The 25,628-nt window shown below is 59.1% G+C and overlaps 1 protein-coding gene across 3 annotated transcripts in view; it reads left to right on the forward strand.

The window, feature by feature from the left end:
• Positions 1-2,278: 2,278 nt before the first annotated feature.
• DSCAML1 (DS cell adhesion molecule like 1) overlaps positions 2,279-25,628 on the forward strand; it is a 104,832-nt gene continuing 81,482 nt past the window's right edge. Inside the window, exons 1-3 of one of the 3 annotated variants that reach the window (XM_042800534.1) lie at positions 2,279-2,359; positions 13,992-14,309; positions 17,244-17,390. In XM_042800534.1, coding sequence (XP_042656468.1) covers positions 17,288-17,390 — 103 coding nt within the window. In that variant the 5' untranslated portion in view covers positions 2,279-2,359; positions 13,992-14,309; positions 17,244-17,287. Of the gene's footprint in view, positions 2,360-5,312; positions 5,863-13,991; positions 14,310-17,243; positions 17,391-25,628 lie in introns of those variants that run through there. The other 2 variants (XM_042800533.1, XM_042800535.1) reach the window with 2 other exon arrangements.

Genomic DNA, 25,628 nt, shown 5'->3' on the forward strand with positions numbered 1-25,628 from the left:
ACGCGACTCTCCAGGATGGAGCCAGGGACCCTGGGGAGCAGGAACAGGGGAAAGGCATAAGCAGGTGATGTGCTGTGTGGCAAACGTGCCAGCAGCCCCTGCTCGCTGGACCGGCAGCTGGGCGTGTGCCGCTTTCGAGGCAGCGCGCTCTGCCCCTCTCCACACCCCCACGGTCCTTTGCGTTGGATGTTGAGCATAGGAGCTGTGGGAGCGGGAACCTGGGAAGTCCGCAGGGAATGGCCACCAGGTCCCCGCTTGGCTGCTTTTCTCCTGCCGCTGCCCCGGTGAGAGGCTCCTGCTGTCCCCAGGGCCTGGGCAGGGGGAGCGGTGGGCCCCGGCGGAGGGTGACCCATGGGACAAGCCCCAGCCCCACAGCCCCTTCCCCACGCCCACAGCCCCGCAGGTCAGCTGGGAGCTGCTGCCTCGGCGAGGAGGCGTTCCTCTTCTCCCCTGAACCAGGCAATCTTGGAGGATTTCTCTCACAGTCCCTTGAGCCACTAATCTTCTCAAAGTAAATCTTTTCTGTGACACAAAGGGGATTTGGTAAGTAATATGGTGGGCAACCAGAGTGTCCTTTTCCTCTGGGAAGACTTCCAGTTCCAAACAGCTTCTCCTTGGCAGTGGCTATTCCCTGTTCACTTTGCCAGTCTCTGGACAGACAGGTACGAGGGGCTCTGGCCGGCTGTAGCTCGGCCGGCTCTTGTGCTTAAGCCACAACTGAGCGTGGGATGAGGTACCAGGGCAGGAACAGGAGGAGCAGCAGCCAGGGAGGCTGGCTTCTCGGCTCGCCCAGCCTGGAGCCCACCAGTGCTGCTCCACCATCTCCACCATGCCAGGGATGCGCTTGGCCCAGAAGGAAACGTGAATGCAAAATGTCTCCTCGCCAGTTAAAAGAGGAGAGCAGGAAATGGTGACGAATGGCACCAAAGAGGAGCACTGGAGTGGGGGAGAGATGGGGCCGGGCCGGCGGGGTGCCAGCCACATGCCTCCTTCTCCTTTTGTTCTGCTCCTGAAAAGGCAGCGCATCCATCAACAGCAGCGTGCCTGCCAAAACAGCAGTGCTCCACAGCCTTAAATTATCCTCCCAACCAAAGGAAATACCATTTCGGCCCTCATTTCCATGTTGCACATGCCCCAAAGCAGTGGTTTGAAGGAACTTGCTGCTCCCCCCGAGCTGAACGGCTGCAGCAGCTGTGCCATGCGGATGCAGCCCCGCAGCTCAGCCACGGCAGCGGGAGCCCGGGGCTGGACGGGCTCCTCACGGCACGTTTCACGGCAGGTCGAAGCCGGGACGCGAAGAAGAGTCCTGCTGAATCCAGCCCGTGTGTCTCAGGACTGCGCCTTGGCCCTGCTCAAACTTGGCAGAGCCCTCGGGGGCTCCAGGCTCACCCTGGAGCTGGCGAGGACACGGACCTCGCTCGTCCCCCGTGCGCGGGGCGTCAGGCCGGGGCGCACACCCCACCCGCGTCCCCTCGGCCAGCCTGGAGAACCCGGGGTGCCCAAATGCTGCCGAGCGCGGGGTGTACGGGTGCCGCTCGCTCCCCGCTGCGGGGTCCGCGGTCCCCAGGGTGCTGCGGGCCGCCTGCCCCCCTCGCGGCCCGGTAGCCCCGGGGGCAAGCGGGGGCCGCGGGCCGGGGGTCCCGGCGCCGGGCGCGGCCCCGGGAAACCCGAGCGTGGTTGGGCACTAGAGGGAAGCAGCAATCAAGGTTCTGGCCCGGGAAGAGCCTCCCCGGGGAGCGGCGGCGGAGCGGCCCGGCTGCCGCGGGGCGAGCGGGGCCCTTCCCGAGCGCGGGGGGGCCCCTGTGGAAACGCGCTAGTGGCCCGGGGGGCTCAAGGAGGATGCCCTTTTTCGGGCGGGATGACCTGCCGGCATCTACCTGGCCAGGGGCTTCCCAGCCCCCTGCGCCTCCCCCCGCGGCACTTGTCCTCCCCCCCGCCCCTCCCCTCTTCCGCTGGGGAAACTGAGGCACGGAGCGGGGCTGCAACCTGCCCACCGACAAGGTGGGGGACCTTCCCCCTCAGCAGCGCCCGGGCAGCACCCGCCCGGGGCCAGCTTTGGGGGTGCTGCCCCTTGCCCTGGCTGGGGGGGCGCAGGGGGGCCGGCCGTGCGCCCAGGTGCAGCCCAGCTGCAATTACCGCCACAGCCTTTTTCCGCCCCCGCCCCGAGGGCGCCGGTTTCTCGCCCGGGGCTCCTGGTGGGACTGGGCTGCGGGTGGCCGTGCTGGGCAAAGCTTGTGCCTCGGCCCCCGCGGAGTGGGGTGGCCGGCGGGGGGGCCGCGGCTCTGCCCGCCGGAGGAGAGCTGCGGGGAGAAGGTCCTGGCTGCGTGGGAAGTGCTTTGTGGCAATCGGCTGGCGCCAGGTAAGTAGCCCTGTTGTTTTAACGTCCGCTTCCTCCGGGGATTTGTCGGGGGTGGGGGCGACTGAGGCCACGGGGCTGGGGACCGGGGGAGGCGAGGTGAGGCGTTCCCCGGCCGGAGGGATGCTGGCCCGGGGGATGCTCCCCTCAGCGCTGCGTGCCCCCCCCCCGCAGTATCTCCTCCGGGGCCCGGGGCAAAGCCTGGGGCTGCGGGCGACCCCAGGAGCTGTGGGGGTGCCTGCCGGGCCCCTGCTTTCGGCTGTGTGACTCAGTGACCCTCTGTGGGCTTGTAGGCAGAGTGGGTTTCTACATGTTGGTGGAAGAGCTACCCTTAGGGAAAGCACCTGGCTGGCTAACGGGGAGCGTAAGCACGGGGCACCCTCTAACCTCTGGGGCATCCGGGAGCTGAGTGTAAATGCTGCCCCAAGCCAGAGCAAATGCTGGGGAGGGACAGGTTAAAGGAGGCTGGCTGGATCAGAGAGGTTGTGGCAACGTTGTCCCTTGCCCTCGGGGAGAGGCAGAAGGTGTCTTTTGTGGCAAAGACCCTGCTGTACCTGTTCCGCTGCTGTGAAGCGCAGAGGGTCCCCCCTCCCCAAGGGGGAAGCCTGCAGGGGCTCAGACCTGCAAGTGGGCATGTGCTGCTACAGCTTATCCTGTGTTTTATGCAGCCTTTGGGCCAGGGAAATAATTCCTTAGTAGGAGCTTCGCTTTTTAGCTGGCTGTGCAGCTGGACTTGCTGCTGGCTCTGGCAAGTTGTTCACTCCCTGTGAGCAGGTCAGTGGCTACAGGGAGTAAGGGATGCGCTTCTCCCCGTGTGTCAGTGCTGGCCTCGCTTCCTGGGAGCCTCGTTTGTCCTACCGAGGTGCAGGTGAGGTGCAAGGTGCAGGCTGCCCAAGTAATTACTGTGATGATTTTCAGCCCTTTCTGATCACAGCTGTATGAAGCACCTGCTGCTGTTCCAGCCTGCTGATGGGGTGGACGTTAGCAGGATACCAGCTTTCTGGGCTCAGTGCTCACACAAAGGCGATGCACAAATGCTTCCCGCACGTATTCAGATGCGGGAGCTGTGGGAAGGCTGATGTCCCTCCACGGTGGCTGCTGGGCAGGAGCAGAGTCGCAGGTGTGGGCTGGCAGGAGCCAGCTCCAGGGAGCGCCTGGCCGCCTGCGCTCTGCTGCTGGACCCGCGTGTGTGTCTAGGCTCCGGTGGCTGACAAATGGCCTGGGCTGAAAAATCAATGGAGGAGCAAACGGGGCCGTAACGAGCGGCACAGACAGCTCAGGGGCTCGCCGTGGCTTCTGGAGTGTGACCTGGGGCCCGTCATCCACCCTGTCAGCCTTTAGTAGCTGTCTCTTCTTGCACTGCTGCTGTCTTGCCAGCAGATGCTGTCCTGTCCTGGAGGAAGGAGCTTTTGGCAGAGGGAGGTTAGCAGTCTCGGTAGAGGATGATTCTCTGGGCTAGGGATGATGTGAAAACTCACTGGAGATGCTGAACAGCCAAGGGAGCTAAAAATGAACTGGTGAGTAGCATTTACTCACTCCCCCTGCACATGTGCCTCAAACGGAGATCTGTGAGGCCCTGCGGGTGCTGTGCCAGCAAGTGCCCTGCCAGCCCCCGCACCCCCCTTTCATTCACTCCTGAGCGTAGGAGGGTAGAAACGGCACCCGAGTCCAACACGCTGCGTGCCGAATCGCAAAATGCCGTAGCAGTTTTTGTGGCTGGAAGATTCCCGTTAGCAGGCTGGCCTGCGCTGCCATCCTGCAGCAGCTGCCGGGGAGGAAGGGGGCAGCTGCCTGGCATGTGGCGGGGGCTCCCCAGAGCCTGGGATTTGCTTGTTGCCTTGGGTATGGGCCTGAATACCGATTTCCTTGCTCAGTATCAGCTAACATCTGTATATGGATGTAGGTGGCGATTGAAATGCACCTCGAATCCTGGAGGGTTGCGTGGGCACCGAGTGTGCATCAGCTGCTGCTTCATCGCCTCTTGGGGTGCTGGTGGCCCGGCCGGGGGTACGAGTGAGCCAGCAGCGCGCGGCGTGGAGCCGGGGAGGAGCACGTGCACGCGTGGGAGGGCTGTGTGCCGGGGACACCCACGTGGCGTGACAGAGCTGCTGAGGTGGACTGGGAACAGGCTGAGGAGGGGGTGGTGACGGAGCTGTGGAGCTTGGCAGCACCGAGGAAGGGGAAGCACGTCCTCGGGGAGGAGGAGGAGAGGAGGAAGGGCCGTGGTGTGTCAGACCCACACCGCACGGGCACGGTGTTTGCTCCCGCCTCTGCTGCTGCCTTTCCAGCACCGGTCCGGGCGGGTACATGGGTCAGGCGGCGCTGGCCTCACCATGCTCATCCCTAAAACGAGGGGGTCTCTGGTGGGGGTGGCCTGGAGCAGGGAGGGGATGGGTGCGCGGGAGCCTTGGGCCTGCCAGCCTCCCCGTGTCCTTCCTGTGTGCAACGGTGCTCGTGCAGCGTGGGCGAGCGACTCCCACCACAGAGGTGTGGGTGAGTTCTGTGGCTCTTCCACGGGACTCCCAAGTACAAGGAACTGCAACGACCCAATGTGGGTCAGAAATGGCCAAGGAGCTGTTGTTTTTCTAATTTTTTTTTTTTGTTACTGGGTGATGATGGTTAGGTTTTCAACTAAATCTAAACAGTGCTCTTTAAAAAATCAGCGCATACTGTTTTTTTCTACTTGTTTTGTTTGAAATCAGAATGCTTCAATCCTTCTTTCTGTTTATTTTCCGACAAATGTGGATTGGAAAGGCTGGTTTGGAAAGCAAAGAAAACCCGCTATAATCACTTCAAGAAAGGGCTTTGTGAACGGCTCCAATGGTCCAGACCAGCCGCCTTTGGTGCGACTAAGTCTTGGGGAGTAAGATCCTGGGCTTGAATTTAAGCCTTAGGTAAATACACCTCCAGGTAAAGCATTAACCAGTATTTATTAGCCGGCTCGAGGGATGGATGTGCGAGGAAGTCTGCTGGGCCCCGTCTCGCCCGCGTCCCCTGCCGCGGGAGCGGCGTGGGCTGGCACTGCTCCTGTCGTGCCAGCCCGAGTCGCGTCCCCACGCCGCTCGGGAGTGCCGGGGAGCGCCGCCAGCGCCCCCCGCGTGGGGTGGCCCAGCCCTGCGGGGCAGCTCCGGCCCACGGCTCGCCCCCGGGGGAGCGGGTTCGCGGGGCTGCCGCGGCTCTTCGCAGGAGGAGGAGGAGGAGGAAGCGCGGAGCCGGGCGCTGCCCCTCGGCGGGGGCTGCCGCCCTCCCGGCGCTGCGCGGCCGCGGAGCGGGGCGCGGGGGCGGGGAGTGCGCGGGAGCCCGGCCCACCCGCCCGCCGCCACTCGCCGGGAGAGGGGCGGAGAGGCGGCTGCTCTGGGCTGGCTCTGGGCTCCTCAGCCGGGCGGCAGCGAGCGCGGCACGCCGGGGCACCGCACCGCCCGCAATTGCGCCGCAGCCCGGGGCCACGGCCGCTCTTTATGGCATGTGGCTGGTAACTTTGCTCCTGCTGTACTCTTTGCGGAAAGGTACGTGGCCCCGGGGGCGGGGGCGGGGGGGGAAGGCGCCGGGCCGCTCGCGGAGCGGGGCCGGCGTGGGGATGGGACACGGCAGCGGCGTGGGCAGCGTCCTCCCGCGGGAGCCGCGCTCCGCGGCCCCGCCGCCCGGTCCCGTCAGACGGAGCCCAGCCAGCCGCGCTGGGAAAATCGCATCCTCCCCTCCGGGAGCGGCGTGACCCGCCGGCTGGGTGGCGGCGGAGCGGGGAAATCGCGGGACGAGCGTGTCAAGGAGACGCACGCCTAAAGCTTAGAGAGGGCTGTAAAGTTGGGGATTAAGTGACTGCCGCCCAGAGCTATCGAGGTGATGCTCCGAACCCAGCCTCCGCTCCAGATGCAATTAAAAAAGAGAGGCGAGGGGCCGCGCGTAACGCGGGTGCTGAGACCGCGGTGCGTTTGTGACAACAAGCAATCGCTGTTACATAAAGGAATTGCCCCTTTCTGAACCGCTGGGAATTTGCAATTATGTTTCGGTAATAAATTACCTCTTTGCACATGACCTGACCTGCAGGTGCGGGGATGGAAGCACCCACCTTTTGGAAAATTGTCTGCTTGGAGGATGTCAAATGCCATTTGCCCTAATTTTCTTTCTCCACGTTTGAGAGCAGCGAGGGGGAAATTTTAGGAAATGAGGAAAGTGAAAGAAAGGGGACGGAGCTGCCTCCTTATGTGAGACTTCTCTCGCTGCCTCTTATATTACCCGTTTGTTTCTCTGAATGTTAATCCAAGGGAAAATATTTACGCAGGTTTAAGAGGGCATCCTGTCCGCTTGTGTGGCGATGATCAATTATTCCATCAATTATTAATTATGGAATAGCTGCTTGATTCGAGCTAGAGTAAAGCTGCGTTGGGGAGCTTTACCCCAAATCGCTATTGTGTTTAGGATCTGCTGAGCTGAACGTGCCAGCGTCTGCTTTGCTTACATTTGCATTTTTTACTGTGCTAAAAGGAAAAAACAAACCTGAAAACAAATAACCGTTGAGGATGCTACGGTTTCTTCCCCCCCCCCCAATAGTCAAAATAATAGAGCCCCACAGGGTTTATTGCTTTTGCATGTTTTCAGCCCCAGCTTCTTGGAAAAGGGATCTCTTCCCACAGAGCTATCTCTTCTGAGAAGAGCAAATTAAAAGCCTCCATTAGCACAACTCCTCGTGGCCTCATTTTCTCTTTTTGTGAGAAATAAAATGTATCTTCAATGTTGAACAGTCCTGGCGATGGAAAGTGTTAAAGTGAAACGGTTCCAAAGAGAGGACAGCAATACAATGGAAGTTTCATTATAATAATGGGATTAAAAAAAAAAAAAATTGCTTAATGCATGATAAACCTTTCAGATACTTAATATTTCTGGGCATCGAAGCACATCCTTTTAACGTGTTCCTCCTGTAGAACAAGAGCTCAAGTAGAAACTGAAAACAAATAAACGTTTGATCCAGGGGACCACTGAAGTTTAGCAATCCCTCAATGGGTTGTAGCTGCTTATTTCTCCCCTGCTTATAAAATAAGCAAAAATAGATGGTTGGCAAGCAAACAAACGGGGAGTTGAGCAGAAAGACGGTCTGGCAGTGTGAGAGCGAGCAGCCAGGCAGAGGAGGAGGGGAGGCGAGGGGCGAGCGGTGTGATGAAGAGCAGACCGGTCAAAATTGAGAGGAACCAGGAAAGCATCTCCCTGCGTGTTCTTGCTGGATCTCTCTGCCGCCTGATTTATATTGGCATTATATTTACATTATGTTCCTGTATTGGGTGCAGTGAACTATGCAGCTTGCGTTTTTTAATCTCTCCCCATCTCAGCCCCCCAGTGTGGCACAGCGCTCGTTTGTCTCTGAAATGAAACATGGAAACCTCATTAAATGCACGGAGGAGAAGCCTGCAGTGCTCAACTCCTCGCCGTGCCCGCTGCTTGTTTATCCTGCGGGTAGCCAAAATCTCCCAGCACAAGGAGCCGTGGTGGCGACTTGCCCAGAGCCTTCACCTGCACCTGGCCCGGGTTTAGGGCTGCTCCTGCCTCGGGATGAGAAAATCGATACGGGCAACCCTGGTATTTCTGGGTGCGTTTGCTCTCTGGAGGACGAGGCTGTGCCTCGCGCGAGCAGCCAGTGCCAGGGCTGTGCTGCGGAGCAGCCCTGCCCGCAGCCAGGGGTGCTGGGGAGCCGGGGGCTTGGCGTCGGGCTCCTGCTGGGGTGCTCTGCTCCCCACTGTGCAGCCCTGAGGTGGGGGGACGGGGACCCCTCTGTCTTCCTGCGGAGCAGCTGGCGAGCTGGGCGCAAGAATGGAACTGGGAGCCTCTCTTTGCGGCAGGAATTCTTCTGAGATGGCAGCACGCGGGTTGCGAGCTCTGCCTGGGCGAACATGAAGTCATCTCACACCCGAGCAAGCAGGCTGTTAATGAGCGCGACTTCCTAGGAGGGCACGAAGGAGGAAGGTGTTCGGTGGCTGCAGTCGCTAGGACGCGTGCTTTGCTGGGAGGCTTATGCAGCGGCAGGTTTGGGTGCAGAGTGTTTCTTGTCTTTGAGATCTGCATTATAGCTGGCTACATATTTTTACATAATCGTGATTGAGTGAATTACCCTTTCCCTGCTTGTAGATCCTTAAGAAATAAACCCCAGCACATACAATCTGCATATTGCCGCCATCATCTGCCAGCAGAGCTGTACCAAATATTTAGGAAATCCATTTCCCAACTCTGGCTAACGCTTGCTGCCTGCCCCAGCTGCTGCCTCTTGGAAAGGGCTCTGCCGGCTCCTCTCCGGGAGAGAAGGAAGCAAGCACGACATAGAGGGGGAAAAGGGGAGGTGAGCGGGGTTTTGGAGCTTGCTCTGTTGGGCCGTGTTCCCCCTGTTTCTCGTACCTGTCGGTGCGTGGTGGAAATCCTCGTCTCTGCCTTGCGAAGGGAGCGTGGGGGCTGTGGTCTGCTGGAGGCTGTGCACCAGCAGCTATGGAGGGTGCCTGGCAGCAGGCGTGCGTGGCCTCAGGTGTGTCCCCTTGCCCACCCCTCGTGCCAGCTCAGCCCCGGCCTCCCCGGGGGGCACCTTGCTGTCACCCTGCCTTGGTAACATCACCAGATGCCCACCCAGGGACTTGGCTGTGGCTCCTCAGACTTGGTGTTCAGCGTGGCTGAGGTGTGCGGGTGGGCTGTGGAAGGGGAGGGAGAGGCTGTTGCCTGTGGCCCCTGGGGGGGGGATGGGGCAGGTTGGGGGGCTCGGGAGGTGGTGCAGAGCTGGGGGATGTGCAGAGCTGGGTCACCCCCTGCGTGCATAGGGTGGCGAGACTGGTACCTCCAGCAAGCTGATGTGGGAGCTTCAGGGGCCGGGCAAAGCGGCAAGGAGAGCTTTTTTCTTTTCCAGGCAAGGGTTACAGGCTCGGCCTGGGTGCTGTCGTAATAGCTGGAGGTGGTTCAGGCCTTAATTTCCATGCAGATGCATTAAGGAGCGGGCAGCTTGCGCTCCAGGGGTGTTTGAGCGGTGCCCGTACCCGCAGAGAACTAGAGGCAGCCTTCTCCTCTGCTGCCTCTCCCGTTCGCTGTGCCGGTGGCTGCGGGTCGGGGACGACCGCGGTGCTCGGGCTGGACGGGCTGTGCCGCAAGTGGGGCCCGGAACGCAACCGCAACCGGGGCAGGGGATGTGCTGGGCGGGTACCCGCCATCGCTGCCCGTGCTGGGCACCAGCTGAGCACCCTGGGCCGTGCTCAGCATTTGGTGGCACAAGTTCCCGCCTCCTGAGACTGGTCCCTGAGGGGCGCAGCGTGGGGGAGTCACGGCTTTAACCCATTGGGGTGGCATCGTGTGTGGCTGCGCTCCTGGCAGGGTGTGGGCACCTCCAGGGCGCCGCTTGGCAGGGTACCAGCCTCGTGCTTCCCGTCCCTTCCCTGATGCTTGGAGATGCCACTTCTTGCTCTGTCAGATCCAAGGTCACTCCCTTCGTTAGGAGAAAGGCTGTTAAAAGTGTCCTGATGACGAGGGCTTGAAGGAAGCTCATTCCAGGGAAGGCCAGACTGCTCCAGCATTACAAATGTGCAGGCAGCGTGTGATGGAATTACTGTCGTATCTTAAGGCAGGAGAGAGGAAGGATTAGGACTTGCCGCCTACCTGTAATTCCCACCCTGCAATGCGTGCCCAGCCTCGGTTCACTTTCTCCTTGAACAGGGCAGGTGTCAAACACCCTTAATGAGGGTAATAAATGAGTGGTGAGGTGGTGATTAGCCTGCTGTTCTTCACAGCATCCCTGCAGCCCATTACAGCTGGTGGCTGGAGATGCACCGGCGGCTCCTACAGCCCCTTTGCTGGCCCACGGGTAGGCTCCCTGCCACGGTGCATCTCGCCTGGCCTTGGGGGAAGGCTGGGGTGGGCACCCGGGTGGGCAGCCCCACCACCCAGCCCCGGAGGGAGCTCTGGGGAGAGGTGCTGCTCGTGGGATAACGTGAACTGGAGCCTAGCGCCTGCCCTTTCTGAGGTGCTGCAAAACCTCTTCTGGAGTGCCAGCAACACACTTAATCGGGAAGAATAGTCAAGCCTCGAGTGGCCACTCTTTTATAAAGAAGTTCTCAGGCAGTTGCAGAGCTCTGCCACCACCTGAGGAACGCTGCCGGCCCAAGGTTCCCCATGCCCAGAGCATTGCACGAGCACCCTTCAAATGCAACTTGTGTACTCGTTCAGCCTTCTCCCATCCCTGTCGGGTTTCTGCCCAGTTACTGCCATGCAAAGACCTTGCTCGGCTTTGCAAGGCTTCCTGGGTTTGGGTGGGCACGGGACCGGCTGTGGGGTCCTGAGCAAGGACCTTGCTCACACAGATGATGTACGTGCATCGCGGGCAGCAGAAGCTTCTTAGCTCCCGAGAAACGGCTCTCTAATTGTGCCGGTGTGAAGCAGGTCGTTGGCTGTGACCAGTCCTAAATCCACTTTGCAGAAAAGGACGGGCTCTTCCCCGTGGGGTTTGGAGGAGAGGAGGCGTTGCCGTGCATGGTGCTCGACTGGGACGTTATGGCATTTCTGTGTTCGTGCAGGCTGAGGTTTCAACTCCTGCAGGACTCACACCTCCATCTCAGCCACCTCTTCCAGAAACACGAGGCCTGGTGACCGCTGCCAGGGTCGGCCTTAGCCACCCGTGAGAGCAAAGGAGTGCTCTCTGTGCAGCCCCACAGAAGGTGTTGGCTTTTGGGAAGTCCAGCGATCCAGACTAGTAAATATTCTGAGGGGATGATAGCAAAATGACTTGCTTCGCCCAGCTCAGATAGAGATATTAATATTTCACTACCTGTAGGTTGTAATTTACTACCATTTAAGAAGATTGCACTCTGATACCTTAAAATACACGTCTTTCAGAGGAAGCTAGGCAGTGTCCGGCTACGCGCTGGGCTTTGTGTAGCTTTCAGCTACCGGCAGGCTGGTCTCCAGGGCTGGTGCTGTGCGCCTGCGTCGCTGCATTTTCCCCAGCAGAAACTGTTCCATTTTGGCTCCTCTAGCCTCCTCTTTTCAGGTTCATGTGAATTAATGCCCTCGATATTTAGGTTAGGGTCAGCACATCTGACCAGATGTGAGCAGTGATTTCTGGTTTAAAAATATTGCGGTGCTATTTCTAAATTTTTAATCTCTCTCAGTGATTTGGAGACAGTTTTATGAAACATGGAATTAGGATGGTGCTCAATGCTAAATGGTAAAGGAGATTATATGGATTTAACTCTATGCGTCTGTCACATAACTATTGCCAATCCCATAACTTCCATTTTCTATTAAAAATCCCTTTTCCCCCTTTGACCTGAAAAAGCTTTACGGGTAATCTGAATTCCTCTGTTCAGGAGGTATTTTTCCACCCTTCACCTCAGCCCCTCACCCGTCCATCCCTCAACGTTCCTGGGCGCTGCCTGGGAAGAAGAGGTTTCCCTGTCAGGCTGTGGATGCTCTACACTCTCTTACAGCAGGAGCCTTCTCGAGCTGTGCCCTGGGTGGAGATGTGGGACAGAGCCCGGGGCCCAGGCGGATGGACGCCGGGGTGCTGAGCGTGGTGCAGCATCTCTGGCCTGACACCGGCGGGTGGGCAAGGGGTGGCACTCGCTGCACCTCGCGCGCCTGTGCCCTGGCTCCAGCCATCTTCTGCTGGGCTCGGGCGGCAGGCGTTACCACAAATAGCTCGCTGCTGCTCACGCGTGCTTTGTTTTCCTCCCTCTGCCTGCAAATGTGCCTTTTTCTCTTTCATGTATTTGGGAGAAGCGCTGCGCCGTTCTGATGAAGGGAAATGCTGATTCATGACGACAAACCAGCCTGGAGATGTCACAAAATGACATCTGCAGGGCCGAGCGGTGGCCCCGTAGCTCTGCAAAGCCTGGTGCTGCTGTGCGGGAGTCTCGGCTGGGGAGCTTTACTCCGCTGGTCCATCGTTCTTCTGGCACTTGTCAGTGAGGGAGGGAAAAATAAATGGCTTTGCCTACTTCTGCCTGTGTGCGGACACAGGGAACTGATGTGTGAGGAGATGTGGAGATGCGTTCTTGACCGATAAAGCTGTTACCTCGTGTGGTGGCAGCGCTGGACCTTGCTCGTCTGCTCATCCGTTACATGGATGGCTTTGCTGGGCAGCTCTGGTGGTGCAGTGCCCCTGACGTGGCACGGCTCTGAGTGGGCAAAGGAGGAAACTTTGTCATTTGAGGGGACGATTCAGTGCAGAGTGTGCAGAGAGCAAGAGCCAGGTGCTCTCGCCTCAGCTTTATTTCATGGGTGCTGAAAGAGGCACGAGGTTGTACATCTGGCTGGGAGAAGGATGGAGCTGGCTTTGCTCTGGGAAGGGGTGAGGTGTTTCGGGGTCGCCCATCATGACCCGGTTGAGGAGGGCGTGGGGCGGGCTGGTGGCACAACACGGAGCCAGGAGGGGCCCGTGCTCACTGCCGCTGGGGGAAGCTCACGGGGAGGTGCGAGCGGCTGCGGCCGGTGGCACTCGAGCAGCCGCAATGCGCTCGCCCTCAGAGCCGAGGCGAGGCTGGCCGGACCGAGGAGGCTTTCCTTCTCCCCCCTGCTCCTGTCCCCTCCTCCCCAAGTTAGGAAATCGAGGCCACGGAGGGTCCCCCGTGACTCGTTGTGAACCGGCGGCACAGTAGCGATCTGCTTATTGGCTCCGCGGCACCACGAGCGGTGTTCTCAGCCAGCGCTATTAATACACCCGCCGAGGGCCGCTCGCCGTATCCCTGTCCTTCCGCCCACTTGGAAAGAGTGCGACTAAAAAAGAAAACGGATCTAAGTGACTGGGGGCCTCCTCATCCTTATTTATAGCCAATCTTGCTTGCTTTGGTTGAGAAGGGGGAGCTCGTGGTCTTGGAGAGTGGGAAGGAGAGACTGGAGGAGTTGGGTGAAGAGGTCCCCTCTCTCATTTTGAAGAAGGGAAGTGCTTTCCCGCAGTGCTCAGGGTGCCCTGGGAGCTGCTCCCGGGCACCCAGGCGGCCCCAAGCTCTGCCCTGCACTGTGCCCTTGAACCCTGAGCGTCTCAGCCTTCGTTTGGGTGGTGCGGGGACGCTTGGTGCCAGGCTGCTGCTTGGGTGCAGGGTGGGACCGGTCTTCCCTTCCCTCTGGGAGAGGGGAGCAGCACTGAACCCCGCTTTCCTGCCCTTCTCCTGGGGGCTGCGGCTGCTGCAGCAGCATTCGGAGGCAGGGGTAGGGCAGCGGGAAAGATCTCTGCCCTCCGTGGGGGAGGCTCACCCTGGCTGTGGGGGCATTGCTGAGGGGTGGTGGCAGGCTGGCCGAGGGGCTGGGGGTGCTGGCTGCCTGCTGCTCCGGCCGGCGGGACGTGGGGCTTTGCAGGAGAAACCGTGTCGCTTTGTTGTGCTTGGCTTGCCGTTGTTGCACACGGGTGTCCTCAGAGCCACCTGGGGAAGCCTCGGGGGGGACACCCTGGGTACCCTTCCTTGCTCGCAGAGCCCCTAGTTGCCCTGGTGAGGTGCCTCTGATCCCTGATCCGTGCTGCCAGAAAGAGCGCTGGCCTGTGAACGTGGCCTTTACGCTTCCAGCTCATGTGCTGATGCTCGGCCATGCACGGGGGCCGGCGGCTGGGCTCGGGGTGGCTGTGCCGGGGGGGCTCGGCGATTCCTGCCGTAACCCCCTGCCGCTGTGGCCTCTGCTTTCTCCACAGCACATGCTGAAGATGTTGGAACCAGCCTCTACTTTGTGAACGACTCTATCCAGCAGGTCACCTTCTCCAGCACAGTGGGGGTGGTGATCCCCTGCCCGGCAGCAGGGTCACCCAGCGCCGTCCTTCGGTGGTACCTGGCCACAGGCGACGACATCTACGATGTGCCCCACATCCGGCATGTCCATGCCAATGGGACTTTGCAGCTCTACCCCTTCTCGCCATCAGCCTTCAATAGCTTTATCCACGACAACGACTACTTCTGCACCGCGGAGAACTCGGCTGGCAAAATCAGGAGCCCGAATATCCGTGTTAAAGCAGGTAGGAGTGCTCTGGGGGTGCTGGGCTTTTGAAGGACGTGCCGGTTTTTCTCCAGGCTTCTCCATGGCACCCCGCTTGCCTCTGTTGCCCTGGCACGGGCCAGTAACAGTGCTGAGTGGCAGTGTGCTGGCGGAGCTGGGCTGGGAGCTGTGATCCTGTTGCCAACGGGCATCATCGCCGTCCTGCGATGAGCACGGAGCCGGGGCCGCGCTGGCCTCTTGCGAGGGGACAGACGGATGCTGCGCGGACAGAGAGCGGGGAGAAGGGCAGGGTGCCGGGTGAGCAGACCTGCCAACACCTGTTTGCAAACCGGCATCCTGCTCCAGCGAAGAGCCCACTCTCTACCTCGGGCCCGTTACTGGCTGGGAGGGGGCTGGGGTGGCCAGCGGCCAGGGGGACGTGCTGCCGGGGGGTCTCCAGCGAGTGCCTGGAGGCTGTGGGGTGGCTGCAGCCTCGCGGCAGGAGAGGGCTTCTCCCTTTGGGATGGGTATTGTCGTGCCCAACCGTGCACGGGGGCTTTTTGCAGCTGCGGGAGGAGCCGGACCACACCTGTCCGTGGTGGGCAGATCCCGCTGTGTCCCCCAGCCCTCCTCGAGCCTGTCCGTTCCTACTGTAGCATCCAGCCCCAGCACGCCAAGGCTTATTAAGCAAAAAAAAAAAAAAAAAAAAAAAAAAAGGGGAGAATATGGCAAAGAGCTGATTCCAAAAGCCATTATAGTAAATTATTGACCAGGCTGAGGAGGGCTAATAGCCCAGGAATGGCTTCATTATGTAACCTATTAAAAGTGGGGCTAGCAGAGGGAACATGACAGAAGTGACTACAGGGTTTTTTATTTTAATACCTTGTACTGCAGAGTAAATTGGTATTAACCCCCTTCCGCAGAGTGAATTATTTACCACCACTGCCGGGTTACCTATAAACTGCAGCTCGGTGGAGGGGAGGGATGGCAGATGGGCTGTAGCACGCGGATGCGCAGCACAGAGCTCTTGCCCTCCTCGGGCTGGGCTTGCCGTGGGGCAGCGGGCAGTGGCCCCGTGGCGTGGGGTGACGGTGGCCTTGTCCCCTGCGGCTGGCAGCCTCCCCTGTCCCTTGGCAGGTGGAATTAGCAGGAGGCGTGAGGACGCTGTGGGGGCCCACACACAGGGCCCCGAGGGCCACCAGCTGCGGCAGCGCCCAGTGCTTCGCCTTTGCGGCGGTTGGAAACGGCTGTGAAACGTTCCCCCGCCTCTGCTTCCTCCCGCTCATCTTGCGTCCCAGTCACTCGCCCGTGCTTTGTAATGGCAGCGCCCCAAGTCAAGCCAATTACAGCTGCATAAAGAAAGCAAGTAAATAAACTGTGGTTGAAAAGATGAGAAATTGGAAGAATCTCTGGAAGCTTTGGAAAGGCTGTTGGTGAGCACGTGGAGCAGATCTCTCCAGCCGATGGAAAGCGCTAAGCGTGCTAGCTGTGGCCGAACGTTACGCTGGTGGGTGGGGGCCGTTCCCGGCGGCAGCAAAGGGCCAGAAGCCCCCGGTGCGGCAGCTGGCGCGGGGCCGGGGGGGCTGTGGGTGCCCGTGCTCGAGCTCTGCGGCTGTGAGCGTGCGGGAGGCCAGGTGGAGGTGAATAAACCTCCTGCCCCAGGCGATTAAGGGAGATTTTGCTAGCTAATCTGCTCTGGCTCTGGAGCCCCTTTCTGTGGTGGACTTCTCCCTGTGCCCACGCGGGGCACTGGATAAATAACTGGAGTGAGCCAGAGGCCACACCAAACCCCTTCCCTGCTTTGTGCTGGGGCAGGAGAGGCAAAGGGCTGGCCCTCTGTGCCTGGGAGCTCAATGTCTTACGGCCGATGCTTACAGAACCTGCCGGCTCCCCCCGCTTCTGTCCCGGCCTCTCGCAGCAGCAGAGCGCGGTGCCCTGCAAACCTGGGCAGTCAGGGTGGAAATACTGTCACCCGCTCGCTTCTTTCTGTGAGGTTGTGCAACGCGTTGGCAGTGGGTGCTTTCCGCTCGGGGAAAACAGCCCCATTTCGGGCTGCTAAGGATTCTGCCTTAGGAGGTTTGTTGAGCTGCTTTTGCTCTGGCCAAGGGGGCTGTTAAACGGCGAAGTGAATGGATGTCTCTCGTGATAGTGAGGTGCCCATGTCCCACGGGGCACAATTGCTGTCACAATAAGGAGGCGCCTGCACTTGCTGTGTTTTATACTTAGACTTCAGGAGTTTCTGGTGTCTGCATGTGTTACTGGGCACAGTGACATCTTTTTGTCTTTTTGAAGAGGCTGGGGTGGATCCACCTTACCCAGCGAGTGCTGCTGGAGGGTTGTGGCACCGGGGAGTTGCTTGTCACTGGGCTGGGGAGCAGTGAAAGGGATGTGCATCTCCCTGAGGAACAGGGCCCATGGTGGGGACAGCTCGTGGCTCCCACTGTGGCACGACTTGGAAAATTGCCATCTGCTTCCCTCAACGTTGCTCCAGTGGGTTTAGGAGGGTGCCAGGCTCTGTGTCACAGGCCGACCCTCCCGGGTGCCTCCCGGCTGCGTTTTCAGCACGCATCCGGCAGCGGAACAATTGCCTCCAAGGTGGGAGGTTGAACGTCACAGCTATAAACACTCTTGGTCCCCATACTGAGATCTGGGTGCTGCAAACCTCTGCCTTAGCAGCTTTGGTGACTACAAAGCCAGCAGCTTGCCTTGGTGGCAAGCTCGGGTGCTGCTGGGGACTGTTGCAGGGTCCCAGCAGCAGGAGCTTGGCCAGACACCCCCCCTGTGTGCCGAGCACGGGTCTGTGGTCTGCAAAGGAGAGCCGCTTCCTTCCCCGGGAAGGTGGGCCAAGTGTTTTGGATGGAAGCAGTTTGTTGCTGGGTGGGTTGGTTTGTTTGGGAAACGTGGGATTAAAGCAAAAGGAAGTGTGTTTTCCTCCAGCACTGTCATGCTACCAACCATCTGCTTTTCTCTACAGTTTTCAGGGAACCGTACACCGTTCGGGTGGAGGACCAAAGGTCGATGCGTGGAAACGTGGCTGTTTTCAAGTGCCTCATCCCCTCTTCAGTGCAGGAATACGTTAGTGTTGTGTCCTGGGAGAAAGACACCGTTTCTATCATCCCAGGTAAGAGAGAAGCCACGGTTCTCTTGGAAAGTCTGACTTGCTTTGCCATGTGTGAAACTCACTGTCGTGGTGGATCTTTTTTGGTTTCTCATCGGTGCCCGCGCTGCCCAGGCAGAGGCTTTTATTGATGAGGGCCTCGTGGCTTCATACTGGAAGACACTGGAGGTGTGAGCAGATGTGTTGTGCGCAGGCTCTCCCTGGTGCTGTGGTTGGTACTTTGTGTATCTCTGGGCTTGCAGGTGTTTGCTGTAAGCGTGGCAGCACGTGTGCCCCGTCCTGGCTTCTCCCGTGTGCCTGCGGGCCAGCTCGCTTTGGGTACCCGGCAGCCGGGGCTCGGGCATCAGGAGAGGGCCTGCCCGTGCCGTGCGTGTCCCGGCTCCTGCGGCCCGAGCTGGTCTTCACGTTGTCAGGATGATGCGCAAATAACTATTCCAGCTTCTATTGCAAGTTTTCACAACTGTTCCAGCCACGGGGAAAGGAAGTTGGTACAAATGGCACTGCAGTTCCCCATGAGTTTTTGGCAGGCGCAGCGCACCCTGGCTTCCCACGGGAGCAGAGAGCCTCTGAAACCAGGCTGCTCCCCCGGCCGGGGGCGCCGGGGGAGAGGTGGCCGGAGCACTGGTGGGCTGTGGGAGAGGAACCGGGCAAAGCGCTCGCTGGGCCGTGCCGGTGCTGCGGGCCCCGGCTCCTGCGCTGCTGCCGGGCTCGGCGCAGGCTTTGAAGCTGGGTGGGGGCTGCGGGTGGGTGCTGGGCGCAGCGTGGGGCTGGCCCCGTGTACCGGGGTGACCTTTTGGCTCCCTCCTCGGAGCCGGTATTGATGGCGGCGCTGCCTGCCCAGCGCAGCATGTGTAAGCGAGTAGTAAAGCAATCAATACTGCTTTCCCCGGGGCGATCCAGAGAGAATTAAAGGATTTTGCCCAAAGTGAACGCTCTGCGCTTGATACTTGCTCACAGGTCAGCAAGTCCCGGTGCTCCTCCAGGACTCGGTGGGGAGCAGACGGAGGAGGGTGGATGCAGGAGGGTGTCCTTGCTGCTGCACAGCCCCTCAGGGTCGGCAGCGCCGGGGCTGGGCACCGACTGCCTGCCCCCCGGGAGCCCCTGCTCCCCAGCACTGACCCCTTTCTGACAGTTCAGACGCGAAACTCTTCACCTCAGGAACATGCTCTGCCCCGGACGGGCGCTCAGAGTGATGAGCTCGCTCCCAGCGGCAGCCAGCCCGCGTCCGCAGTAGCCTTTTGCCCGGAAAGGGAGGTTCTTGCTGACAAACGGCCTCCGTGGGTACGGGCCCTCGACCGTGCTTTGGATTACTGCGGAAACGCCCGTTTCATTTTAGTGGGTGAGAAATGTCTGGGTGGTGCGAGAAGCCTGTTTAAAAGTGTGTCTGGGGAGGCCAGCCCGGAGGCCAGCTGGTGCTCGGGAAGGCCTGGCACCCTTTGGGAGGGTGCAGACTGGCACCGCCGCCGTGCCCGCCCTTCTCTGCTCGGCTCCGGGAGACGGCTGCGTCCACGTGAAGGTGGATTCCTGTGGGAGCGAGGAGTTCGTGGCACCCATCTCCCAGGGCGAGGAGATGCTCGGGTGCTGATGCCCTCGGCGCAAGAAGCTGCGGTGGCCGTCCCAGCGCGGATGGTTTGCTCGGCAGCCAGTTCGTCAGCCGAGCACCCCTGCACTTGCGTGATCTTAACCAGACTTGTTCTCGAGTTTGCTGTGGCAGTGGATTTTTTAATATGATGATTTAATTAGAGTGGAACGATTTTAACATTCTAAAGCAATAATTACCCTAAAGACAGAACATATAAATTGTGTTACAGTGCAGAGTCAACACAAGCAAACATGTTTTGCCGTTGGATTACAAATATAGTATCTGCCTGAAGCTTATTTTTTTTTATTGCTCTTGTGTTAGGGCTAAAACTGGCTTTGCTGTTACCAAAAACATGGTCTTTACTTGCCCTCTGCTTCCGTCCTAATTCTGAGCAAGGAAGAGGAGGAGGGGGTCCCGGCTGTTCAGAGTGAAAGGCGTGAAGGCTGAGGAAAGCTGAAGTGTGGCGCTGAGCCCTAATAGCTCCCCTCACCCGCAGAAATGCTTTCCGAATTGTAAGATCAAGCGGTTGTGCAGACACAGCACTGCGCAGCTCTCCTCCCGTCAGCCCACAAAGCGAAGAGATGCGTGGAAGTACCGCAGCTCTTTCAGAAGGGCATCCAAGCTGTATTTGCAGCTGGCTGTATAACGTGGCGTTCTTTCCTCACTTCAGCGCACCAAACTCCCTGCTTTTCCTGAAACTTTCCTCTAGTGCTTCCTGTGGAAGGCTGCGCATCTTCCCCGCAAGCCTCGGTGCAGCAGGGGATGAACCATCATAATGTGCAGGGCCGGGAAAAACCTCCACCCAGACCTCCCGGGGGCAGAAAATTCTCTTTAAGTGACTCTTTTCACAGAAAATCCTTAGCGTCCCTGGTTTCCCCCTCACCAAATAAAATATATTGTAGCTCGGAAGTGGGGGCAGCCAGCTTTTCCCCTGGGGCTGCTGCTGTCGCGAGCTCAGGCCTCCGGCTCCGTGCGTGGGCTGGGTGGCCCTTTTGTGAGCTTTCTCGGGGCCTTTGTACACTTAATTGGGATTACAGGGCTCCCGACCTCTGCTGCTGGGCCTTTCAGACGGGGCTTTTCAGACAGGCCTCGCTGCTCTTTTGCCGGCGGGCGAGGGACCGCTGCGGGTCCGGCATCGGCAGCGCTCGCCGGAGATGCTTTGCTGGCAGAGCCCTGCTCCAGAGCCGCCTGCTTTAGCATGGGGGTGCCTGTGAGAGCCCCCCCCAATCTCCGGGGGGGGTGCCGGGGTGTCCCGCTGCCGGGGGGACGGGCACGGGGAGCTGGGGGGGCACCGGCTGTGCCCCTGCCCGGCTCTTCGCCGCAGTGTCCTGGCAAGAGGGTCCTTTCAGGGCACCCGTGGGGGCTGTGCTGGGGGGGCCCACGGGCGCTTGCAGCGGAGCGCTCTGCATCCGCAGGGCCCTGCTGCCCCGGGGGCTTGGGTAGCGAGTTGCCTTGTTTGGTTAACTCGGCAACGCGGTAACTTACCCTGGAATCAAAGATAAATTCTTTATGGAAGGTTATCCCACACATAGATCCTCATTAGTGCAGCTCATTTTTGTTTAATGCCTACCTAACTGTGCTCTAGTCTAAAACCGCGTGTTTCGCGAAGTCAAGGGTTGCAGAGAAATTATAGGGTTTCCAAAAACCCATTTGCTTTGCTGGTGCTTGCATCAAAAGCAATCTCGCCCGTCGTTCTCAGCCTTGTCACCGCTCGCGGGACCGGGGCATCGGATGTAGGCTGGTGCTTCCTGGGAGTGCAGTGGCAGCGCTTACAGAATCAGGGGCTGCGTCTGAGATTGCACTTCACACCCAGGCTGTGATTTCAAACTCTGTTGCTATTGATGAATCTTGATATGTACTTGGGGGGGAGTAACGGGAGGAGGAGGAGGGGAGGACTGCAGATGAGCAGAATGTTTTACAGACTCCACTCCCTTTTCCATAAGGAAAGAGGGAGAAACTCCTGCTACAAACCCGTTTAAGAGCTCAACATGGTAAACAGCTGCTTTTTTATTTTTGAAGCACTATCACCAGGCTGGGTAATGTGAAGACTCTCACAGGCACACGCGCGGCTTGGGTTTGGCATGGAGGAGCTCTGTTGTGTATCGTACAGAAGCTGCTTGGGTCACCGTGGTCTGGCTGCCGTGGCAGCGACATGGAAATTCATGGCACTGACTTGTCCTCTTTTCTGGCATCGCACGGCTGGGACTGGATGTCAGCAGCCCCAGGCCCTGCACAAGTGGGCCCGTGGCACTCGTGCTAGTGAGGGCACTGCTGGAGCGTGTGTCCAGCTGCAGTCTACAAAAGCGATGTGGGGAGCTGCTTGAGGCACTGGAAAGGGTGGATTTTTGAGCAATTGTCAGCCCCTCCTCTGTTGTTGCGGTGCGTTTGTTAGAGCCCTGCTTGGCTTTTGCACACGTGTGAGCACACACGTGCCCTTGCAGTTGCACCCAGGCTGTTCCTGGACTGCCTCGGTGATGTAAACGTCCCCAGGCTTGTCTTTCTTGGCACAAACACGTCTCCTGCCCCGGCTGCGCCCATTGTGCTACCAGGAGTGCCACGCCGGGTGGCAAGGACGGCCCCAGGGATGGTTGCCCGGTGCTGTTGGGCTCCGGCCCTTCGGCTGTCGGTGCCCACCGGCGCACCCCGAGAGCACGGCGGGGTTTGCCCAGGGAGGTTGTGTGCTCGGCTGGGACATGGGTGTCCCTGGGGCGCAGGGGCGAGAGGCTGCCAGGGCCCCTCTGTGGTGTCCCTGGAGAACAAAAGCGGCGTCCTGGCGGGTGCAGGGCCACGGCGTGGCTGCGAGGGAAAGCCGATGGCCTTTGGCCAGTCCCGCCGAGCCTGGCGGTAGCCTGCGGCTCGCAGTGCAGCACGGAAGAGCAATGAGTTGGGGGTAATAAGCTTTACTGGATCGGCAAGCCCAGAGCCAGTATTTGATGTTTTGGTGCCATGTACTTGATAGATTATGTTGGAAAAAATCTAAATACAGCACTTCTCAAGACACAGACACTTCTAAGGGTGCTGCTTTTCTCAGCAATCCGAACACAAACCCTCTGAGGGCTGCAGATACTGGGATGTACTTGGTTAGTGACTGGATAGCCACAAAGTCCTTTCTCTGGAAAGCAAAATGTAAAGCTTGCCAGAAGGATGGAACCGAAGAAAAAAAAAAAAAAAAAAAAAAGAGTTCTGTGAAGTTTTGGAGATGTTTTTGCGTATGTTCTTGATTGAACAGTAGCCTTTTAGGAGTTTCAAAAATATCTATACCAGCTGTTTGCAGTGGCTCAGATATGAGCTTAATTTGACCTGAGTAGCCGTTTTTGTCCCATCCTCTGCAGTGCCCAAGACTGTTTATGGGATTCTTAAACTCATCTCAGCAACTGTTCAGTGATGTGAGAAATAAACCCACAGCAGCTTCCTTGTGGTTATACGTGGCTGTTCACCCCAAAGATATATGCTCTCCTCTGCTGTGCCTTGCAACATCTGCCACCCGTTAAATTTTTCTCCAAAATATTAGAAGTGTAACCGTACTCAAATTCCCCTGCAATCCATCTCAAGACGTGGCGAGTCTAGGGAGGCAGCACGAGGCCACCGGCGATTAAACACCCGGCGAGGATTTATGGGTGCGGCGTTCTCGCCCTGCCAGGCTGCTGCATGCCGGAGGGCACGGAGGGACCGTCCAGGGGCAGAAGAGCCAAGACCTGGATAATTCGGCATTGTCCTCGTATCAATGGGCTTGTTCTGGGGGACGTCAATCTCCTGTTACTGGAGAGAAGCTGGAAGCTGGGACGGAACAAACACAGCGAGGCGAAAGGCGGTCCTCGTTTCTGTGTTTGTCTTCACCGAGATGGCTTGGGGACAGGAGATAAGTTACTGAGGATCCGTTACTGGCTGTTACCATTTTTATTTGGGTTTGCCCAAATGCAGAATAACCCCGTCTGCTTTCAAGTGAGATGCCTGGGGGTGAACAGCCTGCGGCTCCGGGCTGTCCCATCCCGGGTGTCACCGTCACCAAGCTCGGGGCCGGTGGCTGCCTGTGGCCCGTCGCTGCTTGCCCAGGAGAGGGGGGGCCCGGGCTGCCGCCGCCCCCCTCCCGGCGTGTGCACGGAGCAATCCGCACAGACAGCTCCGGCACAAAAGCGGTGACCACTGGGCAAAAGGCTGGCGAAGAATTGGCCTTTTCAATTACACTTTGTAGCTTCTGCCTGGGACGGGCTGACTTGCAGCGTGGAGCCGCCTGACGTGATTTAAATGAGCGTTGTCCTACGCTACCCTATCTAGGGGTGCTGCAAAACCTTTTCCCCTGTCGATCCCGAGATCTCTAAAGGTGTCCTGGCTTCTCCCCCGTCCCTTGCCACCTTCTCTGGCTGCGACATGTGCCCAGACCTGTTACAGAGGGAAGTAGCTCCAGGCGTTATTCTCACCAAGTGGGGTGAGATTCTGTCTGAAATCATTTCATCCTTCCCCAGAGACTTGGCGTGAATTTTATCTAATCGCCATGGCAACAGATAAAAAAAGGTGTGAGCACATCTCCTTTTGCTGTGATAATTCAGATTTATATATTCAGATCAGATTGGAGTTAGAGATTTTAAAAGGAGCAGATGCAGCAGAAGGTGTGACTGCAAATAATGTGGCGAGAACGTTTGATGATCCTGCCCTTTAAGAGGGGAGAGAGCTTTCCTGCAGGTTTTTTTGGAATGTAATTATTCCATCAAATCCACTTTAACAAGGACTCATTATAGCCCCGATAATGCAGAGTCACGTTGGAGACAATCTCGCACACGCACCAGCAGAAGGGACTACAACAAGTAAATAAAATGCCAGTGAACGGCGCGGCGCGAGCGCCCTGTGCCCGCAGGAGCCCCCGCGGAGCAGCGCCCGGGATGCGGGCAGGGTTGGCCCGAGATCCGGTGGCCCACGGGCCACCGCGTGCTCCCAGGACCTGGCCATATCACCGTGGCCCTTGAGTGGCGGGGGAGATGCTCGCGGGCAGCCCTTTGCGGGGGGATGAGGCCCCCGGATCCCTGGAGTCCTGTGCAGCCGGGGAGGGCTTGAGGTGAAAGGGTGGGGGGCTGTGGATTTGCAGAGCTGCGTGCCCCCGGTGCGGGAGGCCCGAATCTGCGGGCTCCCACCCTTGGCACCTGTGTGGCAAATCTCGGGAGGAATTTCTGGAAACTGAGCCTGGGCCATCCTGGACCGAAGCTGCTGTGGCTGGGCTGTGTCAGCTTCTGCTGGAGAGGAGGGCTTCCTCGGAGGTCCGAGCCGGGAAGCCTTCGCCTGCTCACTCTGCAGGGTGGAGAAGAATGGATGCAGAGGGTTTTGGAGAAGGAAAGGTGCTGTTGATCTAGCACTCGGCATCCCAGTCCCATGTGATGTCCTTGCCCCCGCTCTAAGCCCTGAAGGATGAGAGAGCACGAGCCAAATGCGGCATGGCGAGCTCCGGGGCAGGGAAGACAGAGGAGCTGCTGTCTCTGAGTACCTGTAAGCGCAAATCTTTGGCCACCCTGAGGAGCAGTCGTGCCCCGGGGAAGGGACAAATGGTGTGTAGAGGGTGGGATGGACGGCTGGGGGTTTGGAGTGGCTGCAGGAGGCAGGTGGGCTGTAAAGTTCTGCCTGACACTTCAGCCAGCCCCGGCGAGAGATTCCTCTCTTCACTGAGCCTCTGGCTCTGTACCTGCCCGAGCTGCCATGGGTTTAGGACCCGCGTCCGCCACGAGCTCCGCTTGCTCCTTTGCAGGGCAGCTACCTGAGGATGAGGGGACCTTTCTGGAGGCAACAGCCATGAAACCTGCTGGGCACAAACCTTCAGCAAGGGCTTGGGCGTGAGGATAGAGATGACTTATGTGAAAGAAGTTACTGGGGTGCAGAGAGCAGTAGGTACAGGGAGGAAGGGTCTGCGGGTGGCAGCCAGCAGGATGTGCTGCGTGGGCTCTCCCAAGCGCCTGGGTGACTCTGTGTCCTGGCATAGATTGTCCCAGTTACGCTCTGAATTGTAAATTGCAATTTTGCCGGAAATTCTAAAGTCAGAAGCAAGAGGAAAGTCCACTGGAGTACCCGTCCGGTGGCATGCGAGGAAGGGGAGCAAGCTGGGCAGGGGCGGTTTGGTGGTGCGGCCGGGGGCTGGTTAACCTCCGTGGTGATGCTTGTTCTCAGCCTTCCGAGGTGGCTGGGTTGCCCGGAGGAGCTCCGAGACCCTGGGCCCGTGGGCTGTATATCCCTGCGAGCGGCTCCTGCGCCGAGAGCCAGCCCTCGGGACGGGTTACGGGGCCCCGCTTGCAGCGGAGCTGCACTGTGAGATGAACTCTGGTGTTTCGTGTGGCTTCTGTGCTCTGCTGAACCTGCTGCTGCTCCTTACTGCCTGCCCGCCTGAGCTCACAGGGCACAGGTCCTTGCTAAATTGCAAGGGCTACGGTCCTGTCCCCCTGTTCAGAAGGCATTTGCTAAATTGTCATGCTTTTGTGCGTTTTGGAGACCTTCGTGCGGAAGGAGAGCCGAAGCCCTCCGGGCTGCGAGTTTCTGTGGGGCCCTGGAGCAGCTCAGTGTCACTGCTCCGTGTGCCAGGCGGGATGGTGGGCGCGCAGGGCACGGGGGCTGCAGCCTGGCCGGGGCTCGGGGGTTCCCGGGGGGGGGCTGCAGCCATGCTCAGCCACGGGCCACCTTGCTGA

Source organism: Tyto alba, unplaced genomic scaffold, assembly GCF_018691265.1.
Source record: "Tyto alba isolate M040663 unplaced genomic scaffold, T.alba_DEE_v4.0 Super-Scaffold_32, whole genome shotgun sequence".
NCBI classification, from domain to species: domain Eukaryota; kingdom Metazoa; phylum Chordata; class Aves; order Strigiformes; family Tytonidae; genus Tyto; species Tyto alba.